The 27,107-nt window shown below is 40.6% G+C and overlaps 1 protein-coding gene across 8 annotated transcripts in view; it reads left to right on the forward strand.

Annotated features, from left to right (window-relative positions):
* Positions 1–27,107, forward strand: part of LOC138762114 (coiled-coil domain-containing protein 148-like) — a 146,711-nt gene that overhangs the window by 41,536 nt on the left and 78,068 nt on the right. For all 8 annotated transcript variants that reach the window (XM_069935476.1, XM_069935474.1, XM_069935469.1 and 5 more), the window contains 2 exons: positions 971–1,066; positions 11,517–11,680. In XM_069935476.1, the coding sequence (XP_069791577.1) occupies positions 971–1,066; positions 11,517–11,680 (260 nt within the window). The remainder of the gene's footprint in view (positions 1–970; positions 1,067–11,516; positions 11,681–27,107) is intronic.

Below are 27,107 nucleotides of genomic sequence, written 5' to 3' on the forward strand. Positions count from 1 at the left end.
ATATGGTTTTTTTTAGAAACTAATTATCTGGAAGAGATAATGATCTTTCTGGACTTTGATGCTATTGTCCTTGAGAGAAATTTTACTTTTTTATATCACTAGTGAAATCAGAGCTTGATTACTCTTAACTGCCAAGTCCTGAGGTTAGGACCTGAACTTTCTAGAATTCCCAAGCGTGTTCCATCACTCAATAAAATCAATAAAAGAGCTCGTCGAAAGAACCAAAGACTTGTTGATCCAAACCAAGGCTTTTATTAGCAAAAGACAGGAGCTCTTCACAGGTGGCCGACCTGTCCGGAATGATCCGACCTGGCTAGGGACACAACCCTTTAAGGCCCAGACAGTAGGCGTGGCTAAGCTCTCAACCAATCGCTGTAAGCACAGTCATTACACTCTAGATACTGTAACTATATACATTGGTGATAGGTCTGTACTATCACACTCCCTCTCCCACTTCACATCATAACTCTTGAAAACTTCCAAAAATATATTAATCTATGACCTAAAGATTTAAATCATTTTGCACTATTTGAATGAATGCTTGGTCATATTTCAACACAAAATGCAAAATTCTCTCAAATAGAATTTTTAATGGATGTGTTTCTGTAACTGGTTTCATAACAAATTTACACATTCCAGTTTGTACTTGCTTCTGTACTATTAATTTCACAATCCATAATCTCACCGAAGACTCGATTGCCCTATTCACTCAGTCCCAAAAGCCTAATTTCCCTTCATGTACTGTTAACAAATGTACTGTTAATAAAGCACACAACAATTGTTAAAACCAAAATGAAGAGCAAGTTTAAAAAATCTTCATCTAATAAAGAGGTCTTAAATATCAGGAAGACTTTACCAAGTTTACTAAATTTCCTATAAAATATTGCATTTTACATGATCCCGAGGGGAATATTAAACATTTTAAATATTTAATATTCTTATACTATTTGCACAATTTCTATGAAATCAGGTGGAATACATGAAAAAACAACAGAAGGGCATAACAGACAAGCTTGAAGAAGAGAGACAAGCCTTAGAAGAAGAAATAAAAATGATTGAATTAGAGGTAAATGATTTTTCAAATAAGAGTATTAAATTGCAAAAATCTACCTTTAGGTTTCAGAATTGGCACTTTTCAATAGAAAAATTGTACAAAATTAGCAGTAAAGAGATGTTTTGATATGCATGCCATTTCTTTGGTGATTGCCAGTTTTCCTCAGTTACTGTCATTATGCATGTTGTTAGGTCTGCTTTGTTCATGAATGAGTGAGACAAACACCAGACTGAGTCGAAATCAGGGTTCTTTGTTCTTTATTACCGGATTGTAACACTTGCGACTAACAATGTTAGTCGGAGAATGCATTCTGCCGTTATCAGCAAAATGGTGATTTTTTATACCCTTGGATACATGCTTAGAACATCATCATATCATTACTTGTCCAATGACTAAAACTGTTGCTATCCTTTCCCTGCTAGCTTCCTGCCTCTCAATCCATCAATGTCTCTCTTATCTTGTAAGTACAAGGATGCATTCACATCTTGTTACAGCCCTGTACAGGGTAACTCCTTACACATTCCCATCTCATGATGTTTTACCTTACAATGTGGGGAACTGCAAATAATGGGTGGTGATGGAATCTTTGGCTCATTGCCACATTTAAGACAACCTTGCTAATCTACACTAATCAATTTGCTTTCATTGGGTTCATATCCTTCTATCACTAGCCAATTTGAATGCCTGAATAATGTCTCTTAAATGTAGTGATTGTCTCACCACCTACTCTGACAGAAAGTTCCAAATATGTGCATTAAATAAAACCTTTCCCCTCAAATTCCCTTCAAGATTCTTTCCTCTCGCAGAAAACCAATGCCTTCTTACGTATCATACCCCTATCATGGGAAAAAGACTGATTATCTGCTCTGGCTATGCCTCTCATAATATTATATACCTCTATTGAGTCCCCTCAACCTCCTTCTTTTCATGGCCAACAAACCCTACCTAAACAGCCTCTCCTTATAGCTAAACTAAAGAAAACCTGGTGAAACTGATGCAGGATCTCAACCTAAAATGTCAACAATTGCTTTCCCACAGATGCTGCTTGACCCACTGATTCCTCTAGCCGTTTTTACCTTCCAGCTTCCAGCATCTGCTGTTCTCTTACCACCTCTCTTACCCCCACTTTTATCATATCAATAGCATGTGTATCCTGGAAAACTGAACTGTCAGTTACCCCTCCTCAGCCATGTTTCTATTATGGCTATAATATCGTAGTTACATGTACCACTCCATATCTTTAGTTCCCCTGCCTTGCCTGGGAAGCTTCATGCATTAAAATAAAAGTATTTAAGTCTACTGGATCTCCCTCCTTCCCTGTCTTGACCCTGCTGGTCCTGACCACTGAAATAGCTAGCTTTAATTTCTATACTTGCTTATCTGTAGACCTCTTAGCTCCCACTACCCTGCCAAACTAGCTTAAAATCCTTCTGAGAAGCACCAGCAAATCTTCCTATCAGGATGTTGGTTCCCTTTCAGTTCTGCCCCCAAAGAGATCCCAATGGTCCAAGAAACTGTATCCCTCCCACCAGCACCAGCTCCTCAGCTTTGCTGCCTCATTCTCCTATTCTACCCTCACTAACATGTGGCACCATAAACAATCCAGAGATTACAACCTTTGAAGTCCTGCTTTGTATCCTCCTGCCAAACCATTTATGATCACATTGTAGGACTTCATCCCTTTTTCTACCTTTATCATTGGTACCAATGAGTATAATAACCTCTGCCAGCTCACCTTCTCCCTTGAGAATGTCCTGAAACTACCCAGATTTCCTTGACCCTATTACCTAGAAGGCAACATATCATCCTGAAGTCTTGATTGCAGCCTGTCTTCCACTGAAACCCAACACTCACCAATGTCCACAGTTTGACTTCTATAGCCGCACTTTAACTCATAATCGTCACAAAGTGGCCAGACTCGTATGATGTAAATGAGTTTAACTGTTTCACTTTGTAATTAACTTAATATTTGAAATTTTTTTGTATATTTTTGATTTTATTCCAGACTCCAGCAAATCCAATAAACAAAATATTACATTCTCTCTCCAAATAATATGATGTACAGTCCTTATTACCCCCTCCCCTCCCTATCGCTTAAATTACACAAATACCAAAATATAAAAAACAAACAAACATGCAAAACCCACCTAAATACCAACAAGACAACAATCCTCCTTGAAGCTAGAGGACCTCAGGTTAGGGCAAAAACATACGTCAACTGCACTGCCTTCCCCATTTCATACTTTTAATCCTTTAACTACTGGAACAGATTGTTTCTTTTCTCTTATTCAGGTGGGGAAAAGGGGGTGTGAATTATATCTGTGCACCTATGTGCCTCAGATATGGTTGCCACACTTCAACGAATAGGTCATATCCCTTCCATAAATTGTAGGTGATTTTTTCCAGGGGAATGTAACACTGTATTTCCATATTCTATCGTGCGATATTTAGCTGGGAGTTGGACTTCCATGTAACCACTATACACTTCCTGGCTACTGACAAGGCAACCTTCACAAACTGAATTTGATGTTTGGACAGTCTAAACTGTACTGCCCCAATGTCCCCTAGAAGGTACAACTCCGGATCCTGTGGAAAAATCCACTTTTAATTTTTTTTGTGTTCCCCAGTCTTCCCAGAAGGATCTCACCCTTGTACACAACCAGGTGGAGTGGACAAAAATTCCTACTTCCTTACTGCACCTAAAGCACATTTCTGAAATTTCTGGCTTTGACTTGTGTAATTTTATTGGTGTGAGGTATAAATGATGTATGGAATTACATTGCACTGGCCTGTGTCTGGCATTTACAATGCTCATCAGGCTATTCAAACATAAATGTTCCCATCATCGTTCATCAATTGTTATGCCCAAGTCCAACTTCCATCTTTCCCTTGACTGATGTAAGCCCAGTTTCGAGCCTTCACTGTGGATTATGGAATACATCCTAGAGATAAATTTACACACAATTCCTTTTTGAATTAGAGTCTCCATATCACTACAGTCAGGCAGAGTCATTGTTAGTCCCAGTTTTTCCCTTTGGAAAGATCTTGATTGCAGAAAGCAGAAGAATGTTCTATTCGATAACTTGTATTTAGTCCTCAATTGTTCGAATGACATGAGCTGCCCTTGATAGTAATAATCCTCGATACACCTGATCACCTTCCATCAGCAGGTATCCAGGATCTTATTGTCTGCAGTCATGGGTATTAAATTGTTCTGGGTCAAGGGCGTTTTAGGAGATAACCCCACCTTTAATCAAATACATCAATTTATTCTTTGCCACGTTTGGCACACATTTTATTATGGGGTTAGGGTTTTCTGGAAACTAATTTGGCATCCCATTTGTATATAAATTCTCCTGATACCTTTTCTCCTACCGCATGTAACCCAATTTGTGCCCAAGAAGGGGGAACCCCCTCCCTCAAAAAATGATGGCCAGTAATATTTTTAAATATCTGGCAATTTATAAGCCCCTCAATTTATATTCCCATGTTAACTTTTCCATGGAGAGTCTGACACATCCATTGAGCATTTTTTTTTAAATACTGGGAGAATGAAATGGGCAGTATTTGAAAAAGATATTCTAGTCTTGACATCACCTTCATTTTTAAACAGTAAACTCTGCACATCAATGTTATGGGCAGAGTTTTCCATCCAGCTAGACCTTTGATAATCTTTTTCCAATTGAGCTATGTCCTGTTCCAAATTATTAATTTCCTTCATATCCCCTTTTTATCCCTTTAATGTATCCAATTATCTTCCCCCTTAAATAAGCCTTCAACATGTCCAAAATTTTTTTAAAAATTGTTATCAGTAGAGGGGCAGTTCATCTCACAGAACAGTTCTGAGTTCTGACAAAGCTGCAAAATCCCGGCTTTCCCAACAGCAATGGATTTAGGCACCATCTATATGCCGTAGCCTGTTTATCTGGCATTACGACGGATAAAGCCAGGAGTGAATAGTCTGACAGCAGCTGAGCCATGTACTCTGTCTCCACCATCTTACTTTCCAACTTGGCTGATGCCAGAAAAAAATCAGTTCTAGTGTAGGAATCGTGTCGCCTCGAGTAAAAGAAATAATCTCTTTCTCTCATCCATCTCTAAGTGTCTATGAGATTAAAATCTTTCATGAAGGCCAGGGTGGATTTAGCTGCCTCGGACCCCGTCATCTTCTTGGCTGACCTCTCCATGACTGGGTCCAGACAAAAATTGAAATCCCCTCCGATCAGTATATTCTCACTCCCCTCAGATATATCGTATAAATTTTTCATCATAAAAATTTAGGGTGTATATATTCATAAATGTCCAGGATACTGAGTATATTTGACAATGCATCCTCACGAACCTCCCTGCCAGGTAGTGACCACCCGCTGGACCATTACTGGAACATTCTTTCCTATTATGATTGCCACTCCCATGGATCTACAATTGAAGGAGGAAGCTGCTACCTGACATACCCATCCTCTTTTCAATTTGGAATGTTCCTGGTTTGTCAGATGGGTTTCCTGCAGGAACATTAAATCTGCCTGCAGCTTCTTAAGGTGTGCTGACTCTTTTTCTCTTAATCTCCCCACTTACATTAAAACTTATAAACATAATTGTTTTATCCATCTCACCAGTGCCTCTCCATCTTCCCCTTCCCTCTCCCTTCCTGTCCTCCAATACTTATCTTCTGTCCCTTTTGTCTTGTGTCGACTTCTGGTGCAGATGCTCTTGTGCAAAATGGAACCTAAACAAACTGACAAAACCAAAACCAATAATTCAGAAGAATACATAACCCCCCCCCCCCATGATCCTTTCTCCTTCCCCTCTTTCCCCCACTCCACTCCTACCCTTCCTGGCACCCTATCCCCTACACAGGTGCCAATTCCCCCTCCAATCTGGAGCATGCCTGTGGCATCCAAACTTCCCACCTCCTCCACCACTTCAAAGCTCCCTACATATCTTTCCTTTTTAAACTTGCAACTTTTGTGATAAATGTGTAACCACATTTTGCCCCTTTTTAAAAAAAATAATATAATTATTGTATATAATATACACACACACATACAGCCAGATCCCTTCCTATCATTGACCCACCATCTCTATCTTCCTTAGGAATCCTCCTGGGCTGTGACTAGATTCTTAGCAAACCTCACTGCCTCTTTAGCTTCTGGGAAAAACTTCTCTTCCCCCACCCGATCCTGCCACCACAACCAGGGACACTTTTAAAGTCGCTGGTCATAGTAATGCGAACCCAATACTTTTATTTTTGTAAAGGTTTTTTTGCCATATCAAATTCCTTCTGTCTTTTCACCAATTCTACCCTTATATTTGTGGGGGGGGGGGGGGGTGATAAATAACCTCTTCTGCCCTCAATTTCAAGCAGGGCACCTCTTTGCTTCGCACCTGTCACCACTGCGCGCAGGATTCGTTCTCTATCTTGGTATCCCAGAGTCTTATGAGGTTCGAATGGGGTCTCTGTCCCAGTCCTGGTTTGTGGAAGGGGGACTGATTGGCCCCTTCCACCTGAAGTTTCTCTCCTCCCCTTTCCATTTCCAATATTTCAGGGATCCATCTTTTAAAAAAAAATGGAGTGAGGTCTTTCCCCTCCTTAAGTCCTACAATTTTTATATTACTTCTCCTATTAAGATTTTCTAACATATCTAGTTTATCTCAAATCTTATATATGTCCTTTACCCTATGTCTCTATCATTCTCTAACCTTCCTACACTGTCCTCCATCCCATTCACCCTTTCTTCCACTATATTCACCCTTCTAGATACCACCTCCATGACCCTCCTGAATTCCCCTATTTCTGATTTTAAATTTTTTAAAACATTCCTTAGTCTTTTTTTGGTCACAACCACCATTGCTTTCTTTCTCTCCTCCCAGTTTTGTTGCTCACTCTCAGTCGACTGCTCTTCCTTTCTCCCTCCATGTCGCTCCTGACACATTGCCACCACCTCGCAGCCACTGCTGCCTCCAGGATGCAGGTGAGGCCATTCTCCTGGCACACCCTGATCCTCCACCCCCACTTCGGGATGCACGGACAGAGGTCGCCCACCTTCTCCACAGTTTCTCCCGCACTGCCTCTCTCCACCCACTGCCCGAGGGCCCCTTTGCCAATTTCACTGTTGCTGCCCCTGTCCTACAACTTGGCAGCTTGAGCAGGTAGGTCGTCCTTCACACAGGTGCCTCGAACAGGCCCCGCCATTTTCTTTGCCACGAAGCCGCCTCTCCTGATCTTCATGGTGCACTGGGGTCAGTGTTTCTTTTTGAATTGTTTGATTTTCTTTCTTCCCCATATTTATGTTTTAAACTTCTTCGAGCTGTTTTCTTTGCCACTTTTCTGTCATTTTTCTGGCTTTTTTAAAACTATTTTCACTTGTTATCTTGGGAACTCTACGTCACGTGACTTCCCTAATATTTGAAACTTGAAGAATTGAGGAGAAACAAAATTACAATGTGTTTGTATATGGTTAGCAGTGAGGCAACAAAAAAATATGACGAGCAATTCATCCAATCCTACCTCACTATTTAGTGTAGTGATTGCCTGCCACATTGACCACCGCCAGTGGGCTGATATCGCCTCAAACCGTGCATCTTGGCGCCTCACAGTTCTGCGGGCAGCAACCTCCTTTGAAGAAGACCTCAGAGCCCACCTCACTGACAAAAGACAAAGGAGGAAAAACCCAACACCCAACCCCAACCAACCAATTTTCCCTTGCAATTGCTGCAACCATTCCTGCCTGTCCAGCATCGGACTTGTCAGTCACCAACGAGCCTGCAGCAGACGTGGACATACCCCTCCATAAATCTTCGTCCGTGAAGCCAAGCCAAAGAAAAGAAAAAAGATGTTGAATTTCTATATTTATATATCTATGGGGGTGGATAGACAAGTGGTTGAGAAGAAAAATGATCAGTACAGTGATGGAGGGGAGATGATTGAAAGAAATAATAGAGTTGACTGTAAAGATAGGAACAAACAGAAAGATGTGTGAAATCTCTGAAATGCATTTACTTTAATGCTAGGAGCAATGTAAGGAAGGTGGACGAGCTGAAGGTGTGGATAGACACTTGGTAGCGATTCATGAGAGATGGTTACAGGAGGGTTGTGACTGGCAGCTAAATATACCTGGATTTCATTGCTTTAGGTATGATAGAATTGGAGGGGCAAGAGGGGGTGGTGTAGCATTGCTTGTCAGGGAAAATATTACAGCAGTGCTGAGACGAGATAGATTGGAGGGCTCGTCAAGGGAGGCTTTATGGGTGGAACTGAGAAATGGGAAAGGAGAAGTTACACTTATAGGGGTGTATTGTTGACCACTTAGTGGGGAGCGAGAAATAGAGGAGGAAATAGCACAGGGTTGTGTTAGTGGGAGATTTTAATTTTCCTAATATTGATTGGGAAACACATTCTATGAAAGGTGGGATGGATTGGAATTTGTAAAATGTGTGCAGGCTGGTTTTTAGTCAGGTACTGACTAGAGAAAGGGCAATGTTGGATCTACTGTTGGGGAATGAGATAGGGCAGGTGATGGAGGTGTGTTTGGTGAGCACTTCGTATCCAGTGAACATAGTGCCATTAGTTTTAATATAATTATGGTCCAAAGATTGAAGTTTTTGATTGGGGAACAGCCAGATTTGAAGAGATGAGAAAGGATTTGCGAGGAGTGGATTTGGATAATTTGTTTTATGGGAAGGATGTAGAGGAGAATTGGAGGTCTTTTAAAGGTGAGATTTTGAGGGTACAGATCTATATGTTCCTGTTAGGTTAAAAGGTAGAGCCAAAAGTTCGAGAAAGCCATAGTTTTCAAGGGATATTAGAGAAAAAAAAGAAAGAGGAAGGATATTAGAAATTTGGTTTGAATAAAAAGGGAGGCCTGCATTAAATATAAAAAATACAGTGTAAACAAGATGATTGGAAAATACATTGATTGTAAAAAGAATCTTAAGAAAGAAATTAGGAAAGTGAAAAGAAGGTACGAGGTGGCTATAGCAAATGGTGAAAATAAATCCAAAGGGTTTTTACAAATATGTAAATAGCAAAAGGAGAGTGAAGGATAAAATTGGTCCCTTAGAGAATCAAGGCAGACAACTGTGTGCGGAAGATGGGGAAGATATTGAACAAGTTTTTTCTTCAGTATTCACTAGGGAGAAGGATATTGAATTGGGCAGGATAAGGGAAGCAAAAGGGGTAATTATGGAAAATGTAGGGATCAGGAATGAGGGGGTATTAAGTATATTAAGGTGGATAAGTCTCTAGGTCCCTATGGGATTTTCCCCAGGACCTTGAGGGAAGTCAGAGAAGAAACAGCAGAGGCTCTGACAGTCGTTTTTCAAAAGTTGTTAGAGAGGGCCATAGCACCAGAGGAATGGTGTATTGCACATGTGGTTCCTTTTTTTAAAAAGGGTTTGAGGAGTAAGTCTAGCAATTATAGGCCTATAAGTTTGACATCAGTGGTCAGTAAGTTAATGGAAAGTATCCTTAGAGATAATATATATAAAGATCTAGAGAGACAGGGTCTGATCAGGAATACTCAACATGGGTTTGTGTGTGGAAGGTCATGTTTTTTTCAAATCTTGTTGAATTTTTTGAGGAGGTGACTAGGAATATTGATGAGGGTAGAGCCGTAGATGTTGTCTATATAGATTTCAGTAAGGCCTTCGATAAGGTTCCGCGTGGAATGTTAGTTAGGAAGATTCAGGCATTAGGTATTAATTTTGAGATAGTCAAATGGATTCAACAGTGGCTAGAAGGTAAATACCAAAGAGTCATGGTGGATAACTGTCTTCAGGATGGAGGCCGGTAACAAGCGGTGTGCCTCAGGGATATGTTTTGGGTCCCTTGTTATTGTGGTAAACTGGATTAGTAAATATGCAGATGATACAAAGATAGGTGGAGTTGTGGATGATGAAGAAGGTTTTCAGAGATTGCAGAAGGATTTGGAATGCTTAGAAGAGTGGGTTGAAAGATGGCAGATGGAGTTTAATATTGAAAAAATTTTGGAAAAAATCAAAACAAGACATGCAATAAATGGAGGGGGCATTGAAGAATGCAGAAGAATAGAAAGATCTAGGAATAACGGTTCATCGTTCTTTGAAGGTGGAATCTCACGTGGATAGAGTGGTGAAGAAAGCTTTTGGTATACTGGCCTTTATAAATCAAAGCATAGAATATAGGAGTTAGGAAGTGATGTTGAGACTGTTCAAGGCATTGGTGAGGCCAAATTTAGAATACTGTGTACAGTTCTGGAGACCAAATTATAGGAAGGATGTCAATAAATTAGAGAGGGTGCAGAGAAGGTTTACTAAAATTTTGCCTGGATTTCAGAATCTAGATTACAAAGAAAGATGGAATAGATTAGGTCAATATTCATTGGCATCTAGAAGGTTGAGGGGGGGATTTGATAGAACTATTTAAAATTATGAGAGGGATAGATAGAGTAGATGTGAATAGGCTCTTTTCGTTGAGGGTAGGTGAGATTCAAATAACAGGTCACGAGTTAAGAGTTAGGGGGCAAAAGTTTAGAAGTAACGTGAGAGGGAACTTCTTCACTCAGAGAGTGGTGGCTGAGTGGAATGACCTTTCGGAAAAGGTGGTCGTAGTAAAGTCAATTTTATCATTTAAGGAAAAGTTGGATAGGTATATGGATGAGAGGGGATTGGAAGGTTATGGGCAAAGTGCAGGTAGGTGGGACTAGAGAAGATCACTTAGATCAGTACGGACTAGAGGCGCCGAGATGGCCTGTTTCCATATGGTAATGGTTATATGGTTATATCAATTTAATGAACAAGCATTTATCAGACTCTCCCTTGTTTGTTAATCAATTACCTTTGAATTGCCTTAAATCTTGTAGTATATGAAACCTGGCAACAATTTGTATGCAGCAAACTCCCACAAACAACAATATGATACCAACTGAATAAACTTTTTTTTGTTATGCTAGTTGAGAAATCAGTAATGGTCAGTCCACTTGAAATAATTTATCTTCTTCAGTATAGTGCCCTGGAGAAACACCAGTTAATTTTATTTTACTGCCAATATTTTATTCTTTAAATTTATTTTCAAATACTCCATGCTTGATCTATTACTCATTCTGAGAAAATAAACAAAATTCTACCATTGAAATGGTTTTGTTAAAATAAAGCCTCAGGTTCTGTGACTTCATGGATGTCTTTGGTTTAAAACTTACCAAGGTTGAAGAAATGGAGTTAACATCAGCAGTCAACACAAAATAGGAAATTACCATCACCAATTTTTCTGTCACAATGCAAATAAAGCTGTATTCTTTCAACCATTCTGAAAGATTTGCCAGGAAATCTGATTTGTTGGAGATCTGCAGTTTTTCAGCCCTTATTTACAGGTTCTGAGCTGATCACATTATAATGAGTTTATTTCGCATAGTATTAGACATCGGTGTTATTGTGAGGAAAATAAACACCGAAAATATTACTATTCATTATTTTTCAATTTAATCAGGAAGAAATTCCCCCTCATCTCTATGAAATTCCAGAAGATATACATCATTTGGAGTGTCCTTATCCTGACTTAAAGGCCTCTGCCCTAAAGGAGTTCCAGAATATAAATGCAAAGTACAAATCACAGCTAGAAGAACTCAATCATCAACTTGTGTTTGGAGACAGGTAATTAATGAATATTCAAATAACTTGTCATGAAGATAATCCACAAATAATCTTCCTGTTATATGAATGGTTAATTCATGAAAATGTAATGGATATCATTTTTTTTTAAAAGTGAAATTGGAGTCAATTTTCATTTGCCATTTTGGTTGAAGACAAGTCCATTGTTCAACTTTCTTTTAAAATCTCCTCCAGATGTTCTAAAGCTTCTACTTTAAGATAATTCCAATATATACAGTATTTAATTAATGTCTTACAATGAGTTTTGTATTAGGTCTTCAGAAAAATGTAACATTTGTATATTGCCATATTTTTATGTATTTTTCTGAAGATGTGGATAAACTGGATGTCATTTAAAGAATTCAAGATTACTTGGTACTATTAAAAACAAAACAAAATACTTGCCATGTTGGATTTGTTGACACTTGAAATAATATTTAATTTAAATAAAATACTACAAGGTCAAAATAGAACTTGAAAACAGCCATAAAGTAAATGGCAGTTTCAACATGGTGAAGAAATACAATATGCAAAAAAAAAAAGCAGCTGTATCACTGTAAACATGCAACAAATAGAAAGTTAATGTTGGGATTTTAGAAAGAAGTCAATTAGTCTCTAGCATATTCCACATAATATCAACAAATGGCTGAGAGCTCTGGCTATTTGGGTGGAATTGAAGAATGGGAAAGGGATAGTTACACATGTAGGGGTGTATTGTAGACCACTTAATGGGGAATGAGAACTAGAGGAGCAAATTTGTAAGGAGATAGCAGATATTTGTAATAAGCACAGGGTTGTGATTGTGGGAGATTTTAATTTTCCAAATATAGATTGGGAAACCTATTTTGTCAAAGGGCTGGATGGATTGGAGTTTTTAAAATGTACACAGGATAGTTTTTTACAGCAATACGTAGAGGTACCAACTAGAGAAGGGGCAATGTTGGATCAACTGTTGGGGAATGAGATGGGTCAGGTGAGGAAGGTATGTGTTTTGGAGCACTTCGGGTCCAGTGATGATAGTGCCATTAGCTTCAATGTAATTATGGAAAGGGATAGGTCAGGGGCTAAGGATGAGGTTTTCAAGTGGGGAAAAGCTAGATTTGAGGAGACGCGGAAGGATTTACAAGGAGTGGGTTGGGACAATTTGTATTGTGGGAAGGATGTAGTAGAGAAATGGAGATCTTTTAAAGATGAGATTTTGAGGGTACAAAATCTTTATATTCCTGTTAGGTTAAAAGCAGGGGCAAAAGTTTGAGAGAGCCTTGGTTTTCAAGGGATATTGGAAACTTGGTTCGAAAAAAAGAGGAAGATCTGCAATAAATATAGGAAATGAGGAAAAAAGAAATGTTAGGAGAATACATTGAATGTAAAAAGAATCGTAATAAAGAAATTAGAAAAGCTAAAAGGTACGAGATGGCTATAGCAAGCAGGTTGAAAATAAATCCAAAAGGTTTTGACAAATATGTTAATAGCAAAAGGAGAGTGAAGAATATAATTGATCCCTTGGAGAATCAGAGCGGACATCTGTGTGTGAGCCTAAAGAGATGGGGGAGATCTTGAACCATTTCTTCGGTATTCACTAAGGAGAAGGATATTGAATTGTGCAGGGTAAAGGAAGCAAAGAGGGTCATTATGGAAACTATAGTGATTAAGAAAAAGGAAGTAGTGGAGCTTTTGAAGCATATAAAGGTGGATAATTCTCCAGATCCCGCTGGGATTTTCCCCAGGACCTTGAGAGAAGTTGGTGAGGAAATAGCAGAGGCCCTGACAGTGGATTTTCAAATGTCATTAGAGCTGGGAATAGTGCCGGAGGATTAGTGTATTGCTAATGTGGTTCCTTTGTTTGAAAAGGGTTCAAGGAGCAAGCTTAGCAATTATAGGCCTGCAAGTTTGATGTCTGTGGTAGGTATATTAATAGAGAGCGTTTTTAGAGATTGTGTGTGTGTGTGTGTGTGTGTGTGTGTGTGTGTGTGTGTGTGTGTGTGTGTGTGTGTGTGTGTGTGTGTGTGTGTGTGTGTATATATATAGATATATATCTGGAGACAGGGTCTCATCAGGAACACTCAACATTGATTTGTGCGTGGAAGGTCATGTTTGACCAATCTTGTTGAATTTTTTTGAGAAGGTAACTAGGAAAGTTGATGAGGGTAGAGCAGTGGATGTTCTCTATATGGACTTCGGTAAAGCTTTCGATTATTGAAAGGTTAGTTAGGAATGTTCAGTTGTTGGGTATTAATTTTGAGATAGTCAAATGGATTCAACAGTGGCTGGAAGGGAGATGCCAGAGAGTCGTAGTGGATAACTGTTTGTCAGGCTGGAGGCCGATGACAAGCAGTGTGCCTCAGCGATCTGTATTGGGTCCTTTGCTGTTTGTCATATACATTAATGATCTGGATAATGGATTGTTAAATTGGATTAGTAAATATGCATTTTAAAATAGGTGGAATCGTGGATAATGAAGAAGGTTTTCAAAGATTGCAGAGGGATTTGGACTGCTTAGAAGAGTGGGCTGAAAGATGGCAGATGGAGTTTAATGTTGAGAAGAGTGAAGTGCTTCATTTAGGAAGGAATAATCAAAACAGGAATCGCGTAGTAAATGGGAGGGCATTGAGGAATGCAGTGGAGCAGAAAGATCTAGGAATAACGGTGCATCGTTCCCTGAAGGTAGAATCTCATATGGATAGGGTGGTGAAAAAGGCTTTTAGTATGCTGGCCTTTTTAAATCAAAGCATAGAATACAGGAGTTGGGAAGTGATGTTGAGACTGTTCAAGGCATTTGTGAGGCCAAATTTAGAGTACTGTATGCAGTTCTGGTCACTGAATTATAGGAAGGATATCAACAAGGTAGAGAAAGTGCAGAGAAGATTTACGAAAATGTCACCTGGGTTTCACAATCTAGATTACAAAGAAAGATTGAGCAGATTAGGTCTTTATTCTTCGCAGCGCAGAAAATTGAGGAGGGAATTTGATAAGAGATATTTAAGATTATGAGGAGGATAGATAGAGTTGATGTGGATAGGCTTTTTCCATTGAAAGCAGGAGAGATTGAAACAAGAGGTCATAAATTAAGAGTTAAGGGGAAAAAATTTAGAAGTAACATGAGGGGGTACTTATTCAGTCTGAGAGTGGTGGCTGAGTGGTGGCAGTGTCCATTTTGTCATTTAAGGAAAAATTGGATAGGTATGTGGATAGGAGGGGAATGAAGTATTATGGGCATGATGCAGGTAGGTGGGACTAGAGGAGAGTACTTAGTTCGGTGTGGACTAGAAGGGCCAAAATGGCCTGTTTCCATACTGTAATATTTATATGGTTATTCAGCAAAGACTGTAGACCAGACATCATTCCCAATTTTATTCTTGAGATTTCTCCTCCAGAATTAGCAATGACTCCAGCCAACAGTGGCATCTGCCCGACGATGTGTAAAATTGTTCAAAAATATCATGTTAACAAAAAGCAGGACAAATCCAATCTGACTACTTACAATCCCCATCAGTCCAATCTGACTACTTACATCCGCATCAGTCCAATCTGACTACTTACAATCCCCATCAGTCCAATCTGACTACTTACATCCCCATCAGTCCAATCTGACTACTTACATCCCCATCAGTCGAATCTGACTACTTACAATCCCCATCAGTCCAATCTGACTACTTACATCCCCATCAGTCCAATCTGACTACTTACATCCCCATCAGTCCAAACTGACTATTTACATCCCCATCAGTCCAATCTGACTACTTACATCCCCATCAGTCCAAACTGACTATTTACATCCCCATCAGTCCAATCTGACTACTTACATCCCCAGCAGTCCATTCTGACTACTTACAATCCCCATCAGTCCAATCTGACTACTTACAATCCCCATCAGTCCAATCTGACTACTTACATCCCCATCAGTCCAATCTGACTATTTACATCCCCATCAGTCCAATCTGACTACTTACATCCCCATCAGTTTAATCTGACTATTTACATCCCCATCAGTCCAATCAGACTACCTACAATCCCCATCAGTCCACTCTTGACTACTTACAATCCCCATCAGTCCACTCTTGACTACTTACATCCCCATCAGTCCAATCTGACTACTTACATCCCCATCAGTGTGGCTGGAGCCATACATTGCATGGAGAAAGGTAGTTGTGGTTGTTGGATGTCAATTATCCCAGCCCCTAGATATTATTAAAAAGCACCCTCAGAGAGGTGTCCTCAAGCCCAGCCATCTTCAGTTGTTTCATCAATGACCTTGCTTCCATGATAGGATCTGAAAGGGGTAGGGTTCACTGATCATTGCAACTCCTTTGCGAATGAAGCAGCTCATGTCAGCATTCAACAAGACCTAGCTAACAGTCAGGCATTTTCTGACGAAGGGCAAATAACATTCACGCCAAAAAAGTTCAAGGTAATGATCATTTCCAATAAGAAGTTCAAGGTAACGTTCATTTCCAATAAGAACATAAGATAAAGGAGCAGAAGTAGGCCACTCAGCCCATCGAGTCCACTCTGCCACAACCTCATGAGCTGATCCATTTCCCCACTTAGCCCCACTCACCTGCCTTCTCCCTATAACCTTTGAAATCTTGACTATTCAGATACACCCAATGAAGGCAGTGGTAATAAATTCCAGAGGTTCACTACTCTCTGGCTAAAGAAACTCTGTTTTAAGTGGGTACCCTTCAATCCTGGAGTTCTGCCTTCTTTTCCAAGAATCCCCTACCATGGGAAACAACTTTGGGACATTCAAGATTAGAACAGATCCATGTTGTTGCTCAGACAAGAGCTGCTATGCTTCAACACCAATCTCTCAAAACACTTCACTGTGGATGTGAGTGCCACTGGTTGATAGTCATTTAGGCACTCTTCTTGTGCACCAGTACAATTGAAACCTGTTTGAAACAGATGGGTACCACACCCTGCCTGAATGAGATGTTGAAGATATCTGTGAATACATTGGAAAATTGGTCAGTACATGTTTTCAGTACTTGGCCGGGTACTCCATCCAGACTGGATGATTTCCTTGGATTTATTCGGAAGGCAGCCTGCACATCATCCTTGGATATTGACGGTCGAGGATTATCAGGGGACATAGGGGTGCTCAGTGGTTCTACCTCGTTCTAGTGGTCAAATTGAGTGTAGAAGACATTATGTTTATCTGGGAGTGATGCTTTGCTGTCTCCTATCACACCAGATTTGGTTTTGTAGCAGATTATGTCATTTAGGCCCTGCCACAGCTGATGGGTATCCTTCGTTGTTTCCATTCTCATCCAGAATCTCCATCACCCCTGAGTTCGTTATTGTCAGAGTACATACATGACATCACATACCACACCAACATTCTTTTTCTTGTGTAGTGATCTGGATCTCTACAGATCTCAGCAGATCTAGATTTCATTGTTCATCCAGGGCTTCTGATTGGGAAAACACCAAATGATTTGGTGGGGACACACTTGTTCACATCTGTTTTGATAAAGTATGTAATGGCCCTGAAGATCTTTAGCTGTGTTCTTGAACACCACCTAACCGTAGAACCATAGAATGCTACAGCATGGAAAACAGGCCATTTGGCCCTTTTAGTCTGTGCCAACCATTACTCTGCTAGTCTCAATGACCTGCTCCCATTCCATAATTCTCTATACCTCTCCCATCCATGTATCTATCCAATTTATTCTTACAACTCAAGATTGAGTCTGCATTCACCATGTCAGATGACAACTTGTTCCACACTCCCCACTCTCTAAGTGAAGAAGTTCCCCCTCATGTTTCCCCTAAACCTTTCCCTTTTCACCCTAAAGCCATGTCCTCTCATACTTATCTCCCCAAATCTGTGGAAAAAGCCTACTTGCATCCATTCTGCCTGTACTTCTCATAATCTTGTAAACCTCTATCTAATCTCCCCTCATTCTTCTTTCCAAGAAATAATGTCCTGACCTGTTTAATGTTTCCCTAGAACACAACTCCTGAAGACCTGGCAACATCTTAGTAAATCTTCTCTGCACTCTTTCAATCTTACTAATCTTCTTTGGCTTGGCTTCGCGGACGAAGATTTAAGGAGGGGTAATGTCCACGTCAGCTGCAGGCTCGTTTGTGGCTGACAAGTCCGATGCAGGACAGGCAGACACGGTTGCAGCGGTTGCAAGGGAAAATTGGTTGGTTAGGGTTGGGTGTTGGGTTTTTCCTCCTTTGTCTTTTGTCAGTGAGGTGGGCTCTGCGGTCTTCTTCAAAGGAGATTGCTGCCCACCGAACTGTGAGGCGCCAAGATGCACGGTTTGAGGCGATATCAGCCCACTGGCGGTGGTCAATGTGGCAGGCACCAAGAGATTTCTTTAGGCAGTCCTTGTACCTCTTCTTTGGTGCACCTCTGTCACGGTGGCCAGTGGAGAGCTCGCCATATAACACGATCTTGAGAAGGCGATGGTCCTCCATTCTAGAGATGTGACCTACCCAACGCAGTTGGATCTTCAGCAGCATGGATTCGATGCTGTCGGCCTCTGCCATCTCAAGTACTTCGATGTTAGGGATGAAGACGCTCCAATAAATGTTGAGGATGGAGCGGAGACAACGCTGGTGGAAGTGTTCTAAGAGCCGTAGGTGATGCGGTAAAGGACCCATGATTCGGAGCCGAACAGGAGTGTGGGTATGACAACGGCTCTGTATACGCTAATCTTTGTGAGGTTTTTCATTTGGTTGTTTTTCCAGACTCTTTTGTGTAGTCTTCCAAAGGGGCTATTTGCCTTGGCGAGTCTGTTGTCTATCTCGTTGTCGATCCTTGCATCCGATGAAATGGTGCAGCCAAGATAGGTAAACTGGTTGACCGTTTTGAGTTTTGTGTGCCCGATGGAGATGTGGTGGGGGGCTGGTAGTCATGGTGGGGAGCTGGCTGATGGAGGACCTCAGTTTTCTTCAGGCTGACTTCCAGGCAGTTTCTGCAAAACAGGACGTCAAGCGCTGAAGAGCTGGCTCTGAATGGGCAACTAAAGCGGCATCGTCTGCAAAGAGTAGTTCACGGACAAGTTGCTCTTGTGTCTTGGTGTGAGCTTGCAGGCGCCTCAGATTGAAGAGACTGCCATCCGTGCGGTACCGGATGTAAACAGCATGTTCATTGTTGAGGTCTTTCATGGCTTGTTTCAGCATCCTTCCTGTAATTAGGCATCCAGAACGGCACACAATATTCCAAATTTGTCCTCACCAATATCTTTAAAAACTTCAACATAACAGTCCAAACTCCTTTTTCTACACTAGTCTCCCTCAGGGGCTGAGGGAATATCATATCCGGCCCAGGGGATTTGTCTACTTTTATTCGCTGTAAGGCTGCAAGCACCTCCTCTTTAATTTCCATATGTTCCATGACACTTCTGTTTGTTCCCCTTCCTTACTTATGCACTATGCCACTGACAGGCAAATCCTGTAATAATTCTTCAGCTTCCTGCAGCTGCCTTCAACTCTCCTGATCTCTGAGACCTCTCTTTTTAGGTTCTCTCTGTATAAAGAAAGAAGGAGCACAGCCTGATGATCTGACTTGCAAAAATGTGATCTTGGGAAAGAAGGATAGGCCTTTCTTATCTTAATGTAGCAGTGATCATGTGTGCTGGGACCTCTGTTACATAAAGTTACGTGCTGGTGGTAATTGAGCAGGGTTTTCTCGAGACCGGCCTGGTTAAAGTCATAAACTATGATTTGTAGTGTGTCAGCGTGGCCATCTCTTTTTTTACTGACCACATCATGCAGTTCCACAAGTGCCTGTTTGTTATCAGCTTCAGGAGGGATATAAATGGATGAGAATCGCTGATGAGAACACTCGAGATAGATAAAAGGGTCTGTATTTAATTGAAATGTTCTCTAAAGCCATGGAGCACAAAGTCGACATGACCCCAACATCTGTGCACCAGCCAGTGTTAACTAAAAAGCGCACACCACCGCCCCTTTGCCAGATCCATTCTGAATAGTGAAACCCTCTGGTCTGATTGCAGCGTCTAGAGTGTTCTCTGTTAGCCAGGTCTCAGTTCAGCAAACAACCGTGATTTGTCTCACCTGTCTCTGGTAAAGCACCTTCGCGCCAAAGTCATCTATTTTCCAATGACTGAAATTGGCCAGTAGTAAGGATGATAGGGGAGGTCTCCGCCCCCGCCCCCGCCCCCGCCCCCGCCCCCGGGCTTCAGGTTTGGATCCTAGCCCTTGTACCACATTTCTGGCTTTGACCTTGGTGGTGGCCTGGCCTTTTAAGGTGTCTGTATTCCAGCTGGCAAAGATCATTAATTTGGTTCAGCTGCTGTATGCTGTTGATTGCAGTGAAAGGAGGTCAGAAGGTGAGTATTTAAAGGAAGAGATAGTATAGATGTCTGCAGCCTGCGGAAATTCACTGCTGATTGCCGGTACCATTTTAAAAAATGCTATCCAATCATTAACATCCAACGTGAAAAGAAGTGGCCCCAACATTGACCCCTGTGGAATACCAATGATAATCAGTAGCCAATCAGAACCAGATCCCTTTTTTCCCCACTCTGCTTCTGGCCAATCAACCAATACCATACCTATGCTGATATCTTTTTAGTAATTCCATGGGCCCTCATCTTGCTTAGCCACCTCATGCGTGGCACCTTGTCAAAGGCCTTTTGAAAATCCAAATGTACAACATCCACTCCATCTCCCTTGTCCAGCCTGCTTGTGGTTTCTTCAAAAAAATTGGAGTAGGTTTGACAGGCAAGGTTTTCCATTTGCGAAACCATGCTGACTTTGACCTATCTTGTCATGCACCTCCAGGTACTCCGTAACCTCATACTTGATAATCAACTTCCCAACCATCCATATGAAAGTGACCTTTTCAATTTTCCACTCCTTCAGAACCATGCCAGAATCTATGAAATCTTGGAAGATTGTTATTAATGCCTCTACATTCTCTATCGGTACTCCTTTCAGAACCCGAGAGTGCACTCTATCTGGTCCTGGAGACGTATCTACCCTTAGACCATTCAACTTCCCAAGCAATTTCTCTCCGGTAATCATGCCTGCACTTGCCTCTCTTCCCTGACACCCTTGAAAGTCTGGTATATTGTGAATTTCTTCCACAATGAAGACTGGTGCAAAATAGTCATTCAGTTCCTCTGCCATCATCTTGTCTCCCATTATAAATTTTCCAGCATTATACGAAGTTCATATTTTCCTTCCTACTGGCTTTCCTTGTTGTCTTCTGTACGCTTTGAAATGCTTCCCAGTCCTATCTCTTCCCACTAATTGTTGCTTCATTGTCTGCCCTTACTTTTGCTTTTACTTTGGCTCTAACTTCTCTTGTCCGTCACAATTCTCTCATTTTATTTTCCTTTCAAATATTTCTTCATTTTTGGAATACACCTGTTCTACATTTTCCTTATTTGTCACAGAAACTTCAGCCATTGCTGCTCTTCCGACCTCCCTGTAAAGGTTAAAACCTGTGTTTTGCTTCTAGCAAATTTGTGCCTATCCCTTTAAGGAATAAGAATTGCCCGTAGTGTTACTATAGTTACTATATCATCTTAATCATCTCTTATTATCATTTTATATCATTATGTTATTTAAAGTAGCCAAATGCTTTGTTTATTCATCATTATGAAAACCTTGATGCAAAGTTACACAAAATATTTATCCATTTATATCAATGAGTTAAAGCTATATAAATCTGCATCTACAGAGTTTGATTTGTTGAATTGATAAGATGGTAATTTGGAATATCATCGCTTATGTTTCTGTGAAGATGACATGTTTTGAAATTAGCAAATAATATAACATGGAAAGTATCATCTATACTCCCTGCTAGTATGCCTTTCAAATCAACTTTTTCCAGTTCCTTTCTCATAGCCCTCATTATTTCACTGGTATACTGACACATCTGATTTTACGTTCTCCATCTGAAACTGCAGAGTGAATTCTATCTTATTCTGATCACTGCCTCCTAAGGGTTCCCTTGCCTTCAGCTCCCTCATCAACTCTAGATTACTACACAATACCCAATCCAGAATTACTATTTCCCTGGTTGTCTCAGCAACAAGCTGTTCTAAGAAGCTATCCTGATGTCATTGGATAAATTCCTTCTCTTGGGGATCCAGCTCTAATCTGATTTTCCAAATTAACCTGCATATTACAATTCCCCATGATTGTTGTAACATTGCCCTTTTTAAATGCCTTCTCTATCTTCCTGGCCACATCCTGGCTACTGCTTGCAGGTCTGTATACAACTCCCATCAGGGTCATTTTGCCCTTGCACTTTCTTGATTTTACCTATATGGATTCTCTATCTTCTGATCCAATGTCTCCCCTCTCCAAAGTTTTAATTCCATTATTAACCAGAACAATCCTACCCCTTCTGTCTATCTTCCTGTCCTTTTAATACACTGTGTATCCACGTTATTTAGTTCCCCACTATTGCCTTTTTTCAGCCAAGATTCAATGATGGCCACAATATCATACCTGCTGACTTCCAGCTACTCTACTAGATCATCAATCTTATTTCTTATATTGTGGGCATTTAAATACAAGACCTTCAGTGCTGCATTCATCACCCTTTTCAATTTTGTTTCCGAAGTATCCCCAGTTAAACCTTTAATCTTAAACTTACAGTTTTGCCCTATTAGCTGCCCATTCTTCCTCACAGTCTTGCTGCATAGTGTATCTACTTGTGTAGTTTCTGCTCTATTCACTGCTCTGTCATTCTGGTTCCCATTCTCCTGCCAAATTAGTTTACTACCCCCCCTACCCCTCCAGTTATAGCAAACCTGCTCACCAGGATATTTCTCCCCCTACCATCTGCAATCCTCCTTATTGTGCAGAAGAGATCCCAATGATCCATGAATCGGATCCTCCTTCCCTGCACCAAAAAAAGGAAAGTGTGTCCATCTATCCTTGACATTCAATGGTTTAATCATTGCTCAGACTACTAATGTCACCATTGAGCAGAAACTCAACTGGACTAGCCACATAATTACGGTGGCTGCAAAAGCAGGTTAGGAGGCTGAGTATCTTTCTGATTCTCAAGGGTTGGGATGGGCAACCTTTTTTTAAAAACTCACATTCCACCTTAAATGTTCCCTATGCCATAAGTGCTCTGTGATTATTAATGGATTGCTTAAGGTGGTATGTGAATGGAAAGAAAAAGGTTTGAAAACCACTATTTTAATCGTACCTAATTAATTCATTGTGGTATGGTTTCATGACTCCAAAGGAAATGGGCCAAAGACAATTTTTCTCAAGCAAAATATTTCAGTAACTATTGGGCTCTTAACCTTCCCTTCCCACTCACATACCACCTTAAGCAACCCCTTTACTAACTTACTAATGTGAGTTTTTTTTAAAAATAAGGTTTGCCATCCCTGCTCAAGGGCTTTCAATAGGTTTCAATTCCGGAGCATAATGGAATACTCGGTGCTTGCTTCGATGTGTGCAGTTCCAACAGCTACCACATTCAGGATTAAGCAGTAAGCTTGACTGAGATCCCACAAGTGCTCCTTTCCACCCCCCACCCCCCAACCAAGCATTAATTCCCTCTACCACCAATGTAAAATGGCTGTGGTGTGTGTAATGATCCATAGTACAATGTTCTCAGCTAATAGGATGAATAACATTGTTTGTGAAATAGAGAGGTCATTGCTAAAAATTACCACTGAATTTAGCAGAAAAAAGCATTGTGCCATATTTGTAGATTTAATGCAAAGGTAGTTTATTGATCTTTGCAGAGAAGAAAGATGAAGACTTGGCAAGTTCACCCTATTATGTTTATGTGCATTATCTAAAAGCCACACTTTGTTAACCCTTCTCCAGTAATCGTTTTATGCATTCATTCTCTGTTTGCCCTTTAAAACATCTTCATCTGTTCCCCTACAATATTGGCACCTGTCAATTTCTTATAATGTCATGCTTTTTCTCATGATTGTTCAGTGTGCATTAGTACTGTTACTCAAGAATCTCTTTTCCTGTGCCTTATGGAAAAAGATAACTGAGAAAATGAGGGAATGCTGAAGTCCTTGAGATCGCCCTATCATCTGTTCAGAGGAGTGGCAGTGGACATTACTGGAATGTTACAGTAGAGACACATGAGATTGCAGATCCTATAATCTTGAGAAAAAAAATCAAACTGCTGCAGAAACTCAGGGTCCCAGGTAGGATCTGGTTTGGCAGAAGGATGGTTATGTTTTAGATTGCATCAGGAAATTTAGATTACTTGCCTGTCAGAGGTGAAGAAATGGGGATCTATCTGATCATTAACTGATAGGTTATACAGCATGTAATCAAGCCCTTCAGCCTAACTTGCTTAGGCTGACCAAGGCATCTTCCTGAGCTTGTCTCACTTGCCTGCATCTGACCCATATCCCTCTTAACCTTTTCCATCCATGTACCTGTCCAAATGCCTTTTAAATGTTATGACTGTACCTGCACTAGCACTGGTATCTTGTCCCAAATACTGAGCACCCTGTATGGAAAAGACTTGCCTCTCAGGTGCAAACTGGTGTCCTTTTTCCCTGAGTCCTGAGAAAAAGACTGCAACCTTTCACCTTATCAATGCTCTTTATGATTTTACAAACATCTATAAGATCACCATGATAAACAGTCCCAGCCTATTCAGACTCTTCTAACAATCCTGGCAACATCCTTCTGTATATTCTATAGGAAATATTAATAAGGAAAGTGAATGGGAAGTTCATTTATGATGCAATTATATCAGTACAACCCAATGAAACAGCGTTCTCTGGTCCTCAAACAAATGATACATATGCACAGTACTTGTATACAAATATTTGTATAAGCAGTTCATCTGTCGTTCAGCAGTCTACTGTGCGTTGAAGAAGCTGTTTTTCAGCTTGGTGTTCTCTCTCTGATACTCCTGTAACTTTTTCCCGACGGGAGTAGATGAAAGATGGTGTGAGTGGGTTGGTAAGAACCCTCACTGATTTTGCGAGCCCTCTTTAGACAACAATCCCAGTAAATCCCATTGATAGGGGGCGGGAAGGGAGATCCTAGTTACCCTCTCTGCGGCTCATAATCCTGTGGATTAACCTCCAATCTGATGCTCTACAGCAACTATACCACACTGTGATGCAGCCAGCCAGGATGCTCTTAATAGTTGACTGGATAGTAACTAGTAGCCTGCTTGTCTTAGTCTTTTCAGGAAGTGCAGTCGCTGTTGCACCTTCCTACCAACTTAGAAGATATTTTAGGTCATTTCTTAAGTGGAATCTGAAGAACTTGGTGCTCTCTACACTCTCCTCTATTGAGCTGTTATGTGTAGTGGAGGGTGGTTGGCCCTGATCCTCTGTGTTGAATCCCAGCAAGAACAGCTTCTCCATGAGATTCAGGGGTAAGATCGTATTAAACGCCGCACTGAAGTCAATGAAGAGCATCCTGCTATATGTGGCACCTTTCTCCAGGTGGGACAGGATGGAGTGGAGAAACAAGGCAAAAACATCATCAGTTTTGTCTATAAGTGAATTATATGGGTCCAGTGCCTCTGCAAGGTGCATTTTGATGAATTCCACCATAAGACGCTTGAAGCATTTCAGAATGGTGAAGGTCAGTGCCACTGAGTGGAAGTCATTGAGGATTGGTACTGTCACCCAGGATAATGGTAGCTGTCTTGAAACTCCCAGAGACTATGGTCTGCTGCAGTGACGTGTTACAGATGTCCATAAGGACTTCCATGAGTTGGTCTGCAGAATCCCACAGTACCTAACTGGGTATGTTATCTGGTACTGCTGGCTTATGGGGGCTTACCTTGGATAGAGTTCTTACCTTGGCTATGGCTATGCATGGAGCATGTTCATCAGGCGGAGATGAAACTTACATTGGCTTCAGCGTGTTCTTCACAGGCATAGAAGGTGTTCAGTCTGTCTAGAAAAGGGCATCATTGTCTTTGAATCACAAGGTTGTCTTGTGGTCTGTTATGGTCTTGATCTCTTGCTGGTGTTATACAACTGAATATGGATCTTCTGTGCTTACTGACATTTTGCCTTCCAAATTACACAAGAGAGTTCAGCCCTAGCTGATCTTAGTGCCATCTTGTCTCCTGTTCTGTGTCCAACGGTGGTTTCTGTTTAGTCTTGGTCATGTAGCATTTAATGTTCGTGATATCCTTGATGCAATTGTTAATGTAGCCAACACTAAGCTCATGTACTCCTTGATGTTTATGTGGCCATTGTAGGTGGCAAGTCAATAAATTTAATTGGTGTTCCCATTGTCCAGATGTAGTAGATAAGGTTGTCCATTATCTCCAGCCCTTTTCATCCTGGCTATTGAACTATTAGCTGAATTTATCCACCAAGATCTAGACACAAAATAATTCAGGGCTAACCAGGAAGGACATAAAATCAATATTTTTGCTGACAATGTTCTGAAATATATGATAGACCCAGTGAGTTCATTACAAAAATTGCTATCTAAATTGGAAATTTTTGGACTTTCTCAAGCTATAAAGTTAATTGGGATAAAAGCAAAGTTATGTCATTTACAGGTGGGAATTATGATCATGTTAAAAGAGACTCAATTTAAGAGGACCCCAAAACCCAGCAGCAATAGAAACTCACCAAGACAAATGGTTACTTAAACAAAAGTTGCTTTTAATTTTCTTTAAACATAAAAATAGGATCAAACTTTAACTTATTACTATTAACTTAACCCCCTTCTAATTCTAATCACACATGTATGTAATGTGTATATGTTCAGGAAAGTTCTTTGCTTTAATCGTTCACTTCTCCAAGTTCACTGGTATCAGGCAATTCTTATACTGTTTACCAGAATTTAACATTTATGAATCTTCACCAGACTCTGGTGCTTAAAGGTAAATGGTTACTGCTCAGGAAGGTTCTTGTTGGTTTCAGAGGAAGATTTGTTGCTCATTGGACACAAACAAACTGATTTCCTCCAATCAGTCACTTCAGTGTCTTGCTGAAAAAACTCGCCCCATTGTGGGTTTTCCAAATGATAACCTCTTCTTTCAGTTCACTACAGAGTTCCTCTTGTTTCAGGAGAAACACTATAGCCAACCATTTCCTCTTGTAAGGACTACAAGGATTTTGAACAGGCTGAACTCAGAACCTGTCTTCAAAATGGAGTTTTCAACAAGCCTGCCAGCTTGCCATGTTACAGTCTAAAAAGCTTCTGCAGAACTCTGTTCTCTCTCTCTAAGAGAAGAATCCTGTTTTCTTTTCCTGTTTTCTTTCCTCTCTCTCTCTCTCTCTCTCTCTCTCTCTCTCTCTCTCTCTCTCTCTCTCTCGTAAAAACCAGAACCCCTCCCAAGGCTCAAAATCTCCAAATCCAATCCTTGAAAGATCTTTATCAGTACTTGAGCCTGGACTTTGTTCCATTTGCACCTACTTCTGAATTTTGCAAGACTGGTGCCTGCATGTCTAGCTTTAGCAAAGCTCTTGCATTTTAAATGAAATGTGAAGTATAAGTATCTGTTTGTGAA

Source organism: Narcine bancroftii, chromosome 4, assembly GCF_036971445.1.
Source record: "Narcine bancroftii isolate sNarBan1 chromosome 4, sNarBan1.hap1, whole genome shotgun sequence".
Lineage (NCBI taxonomy): Eukaryota > Metazoa > Chordata > Chondrichthyes > Torpediniformes > Narcinidae > Narcine > Narcine bancroftii.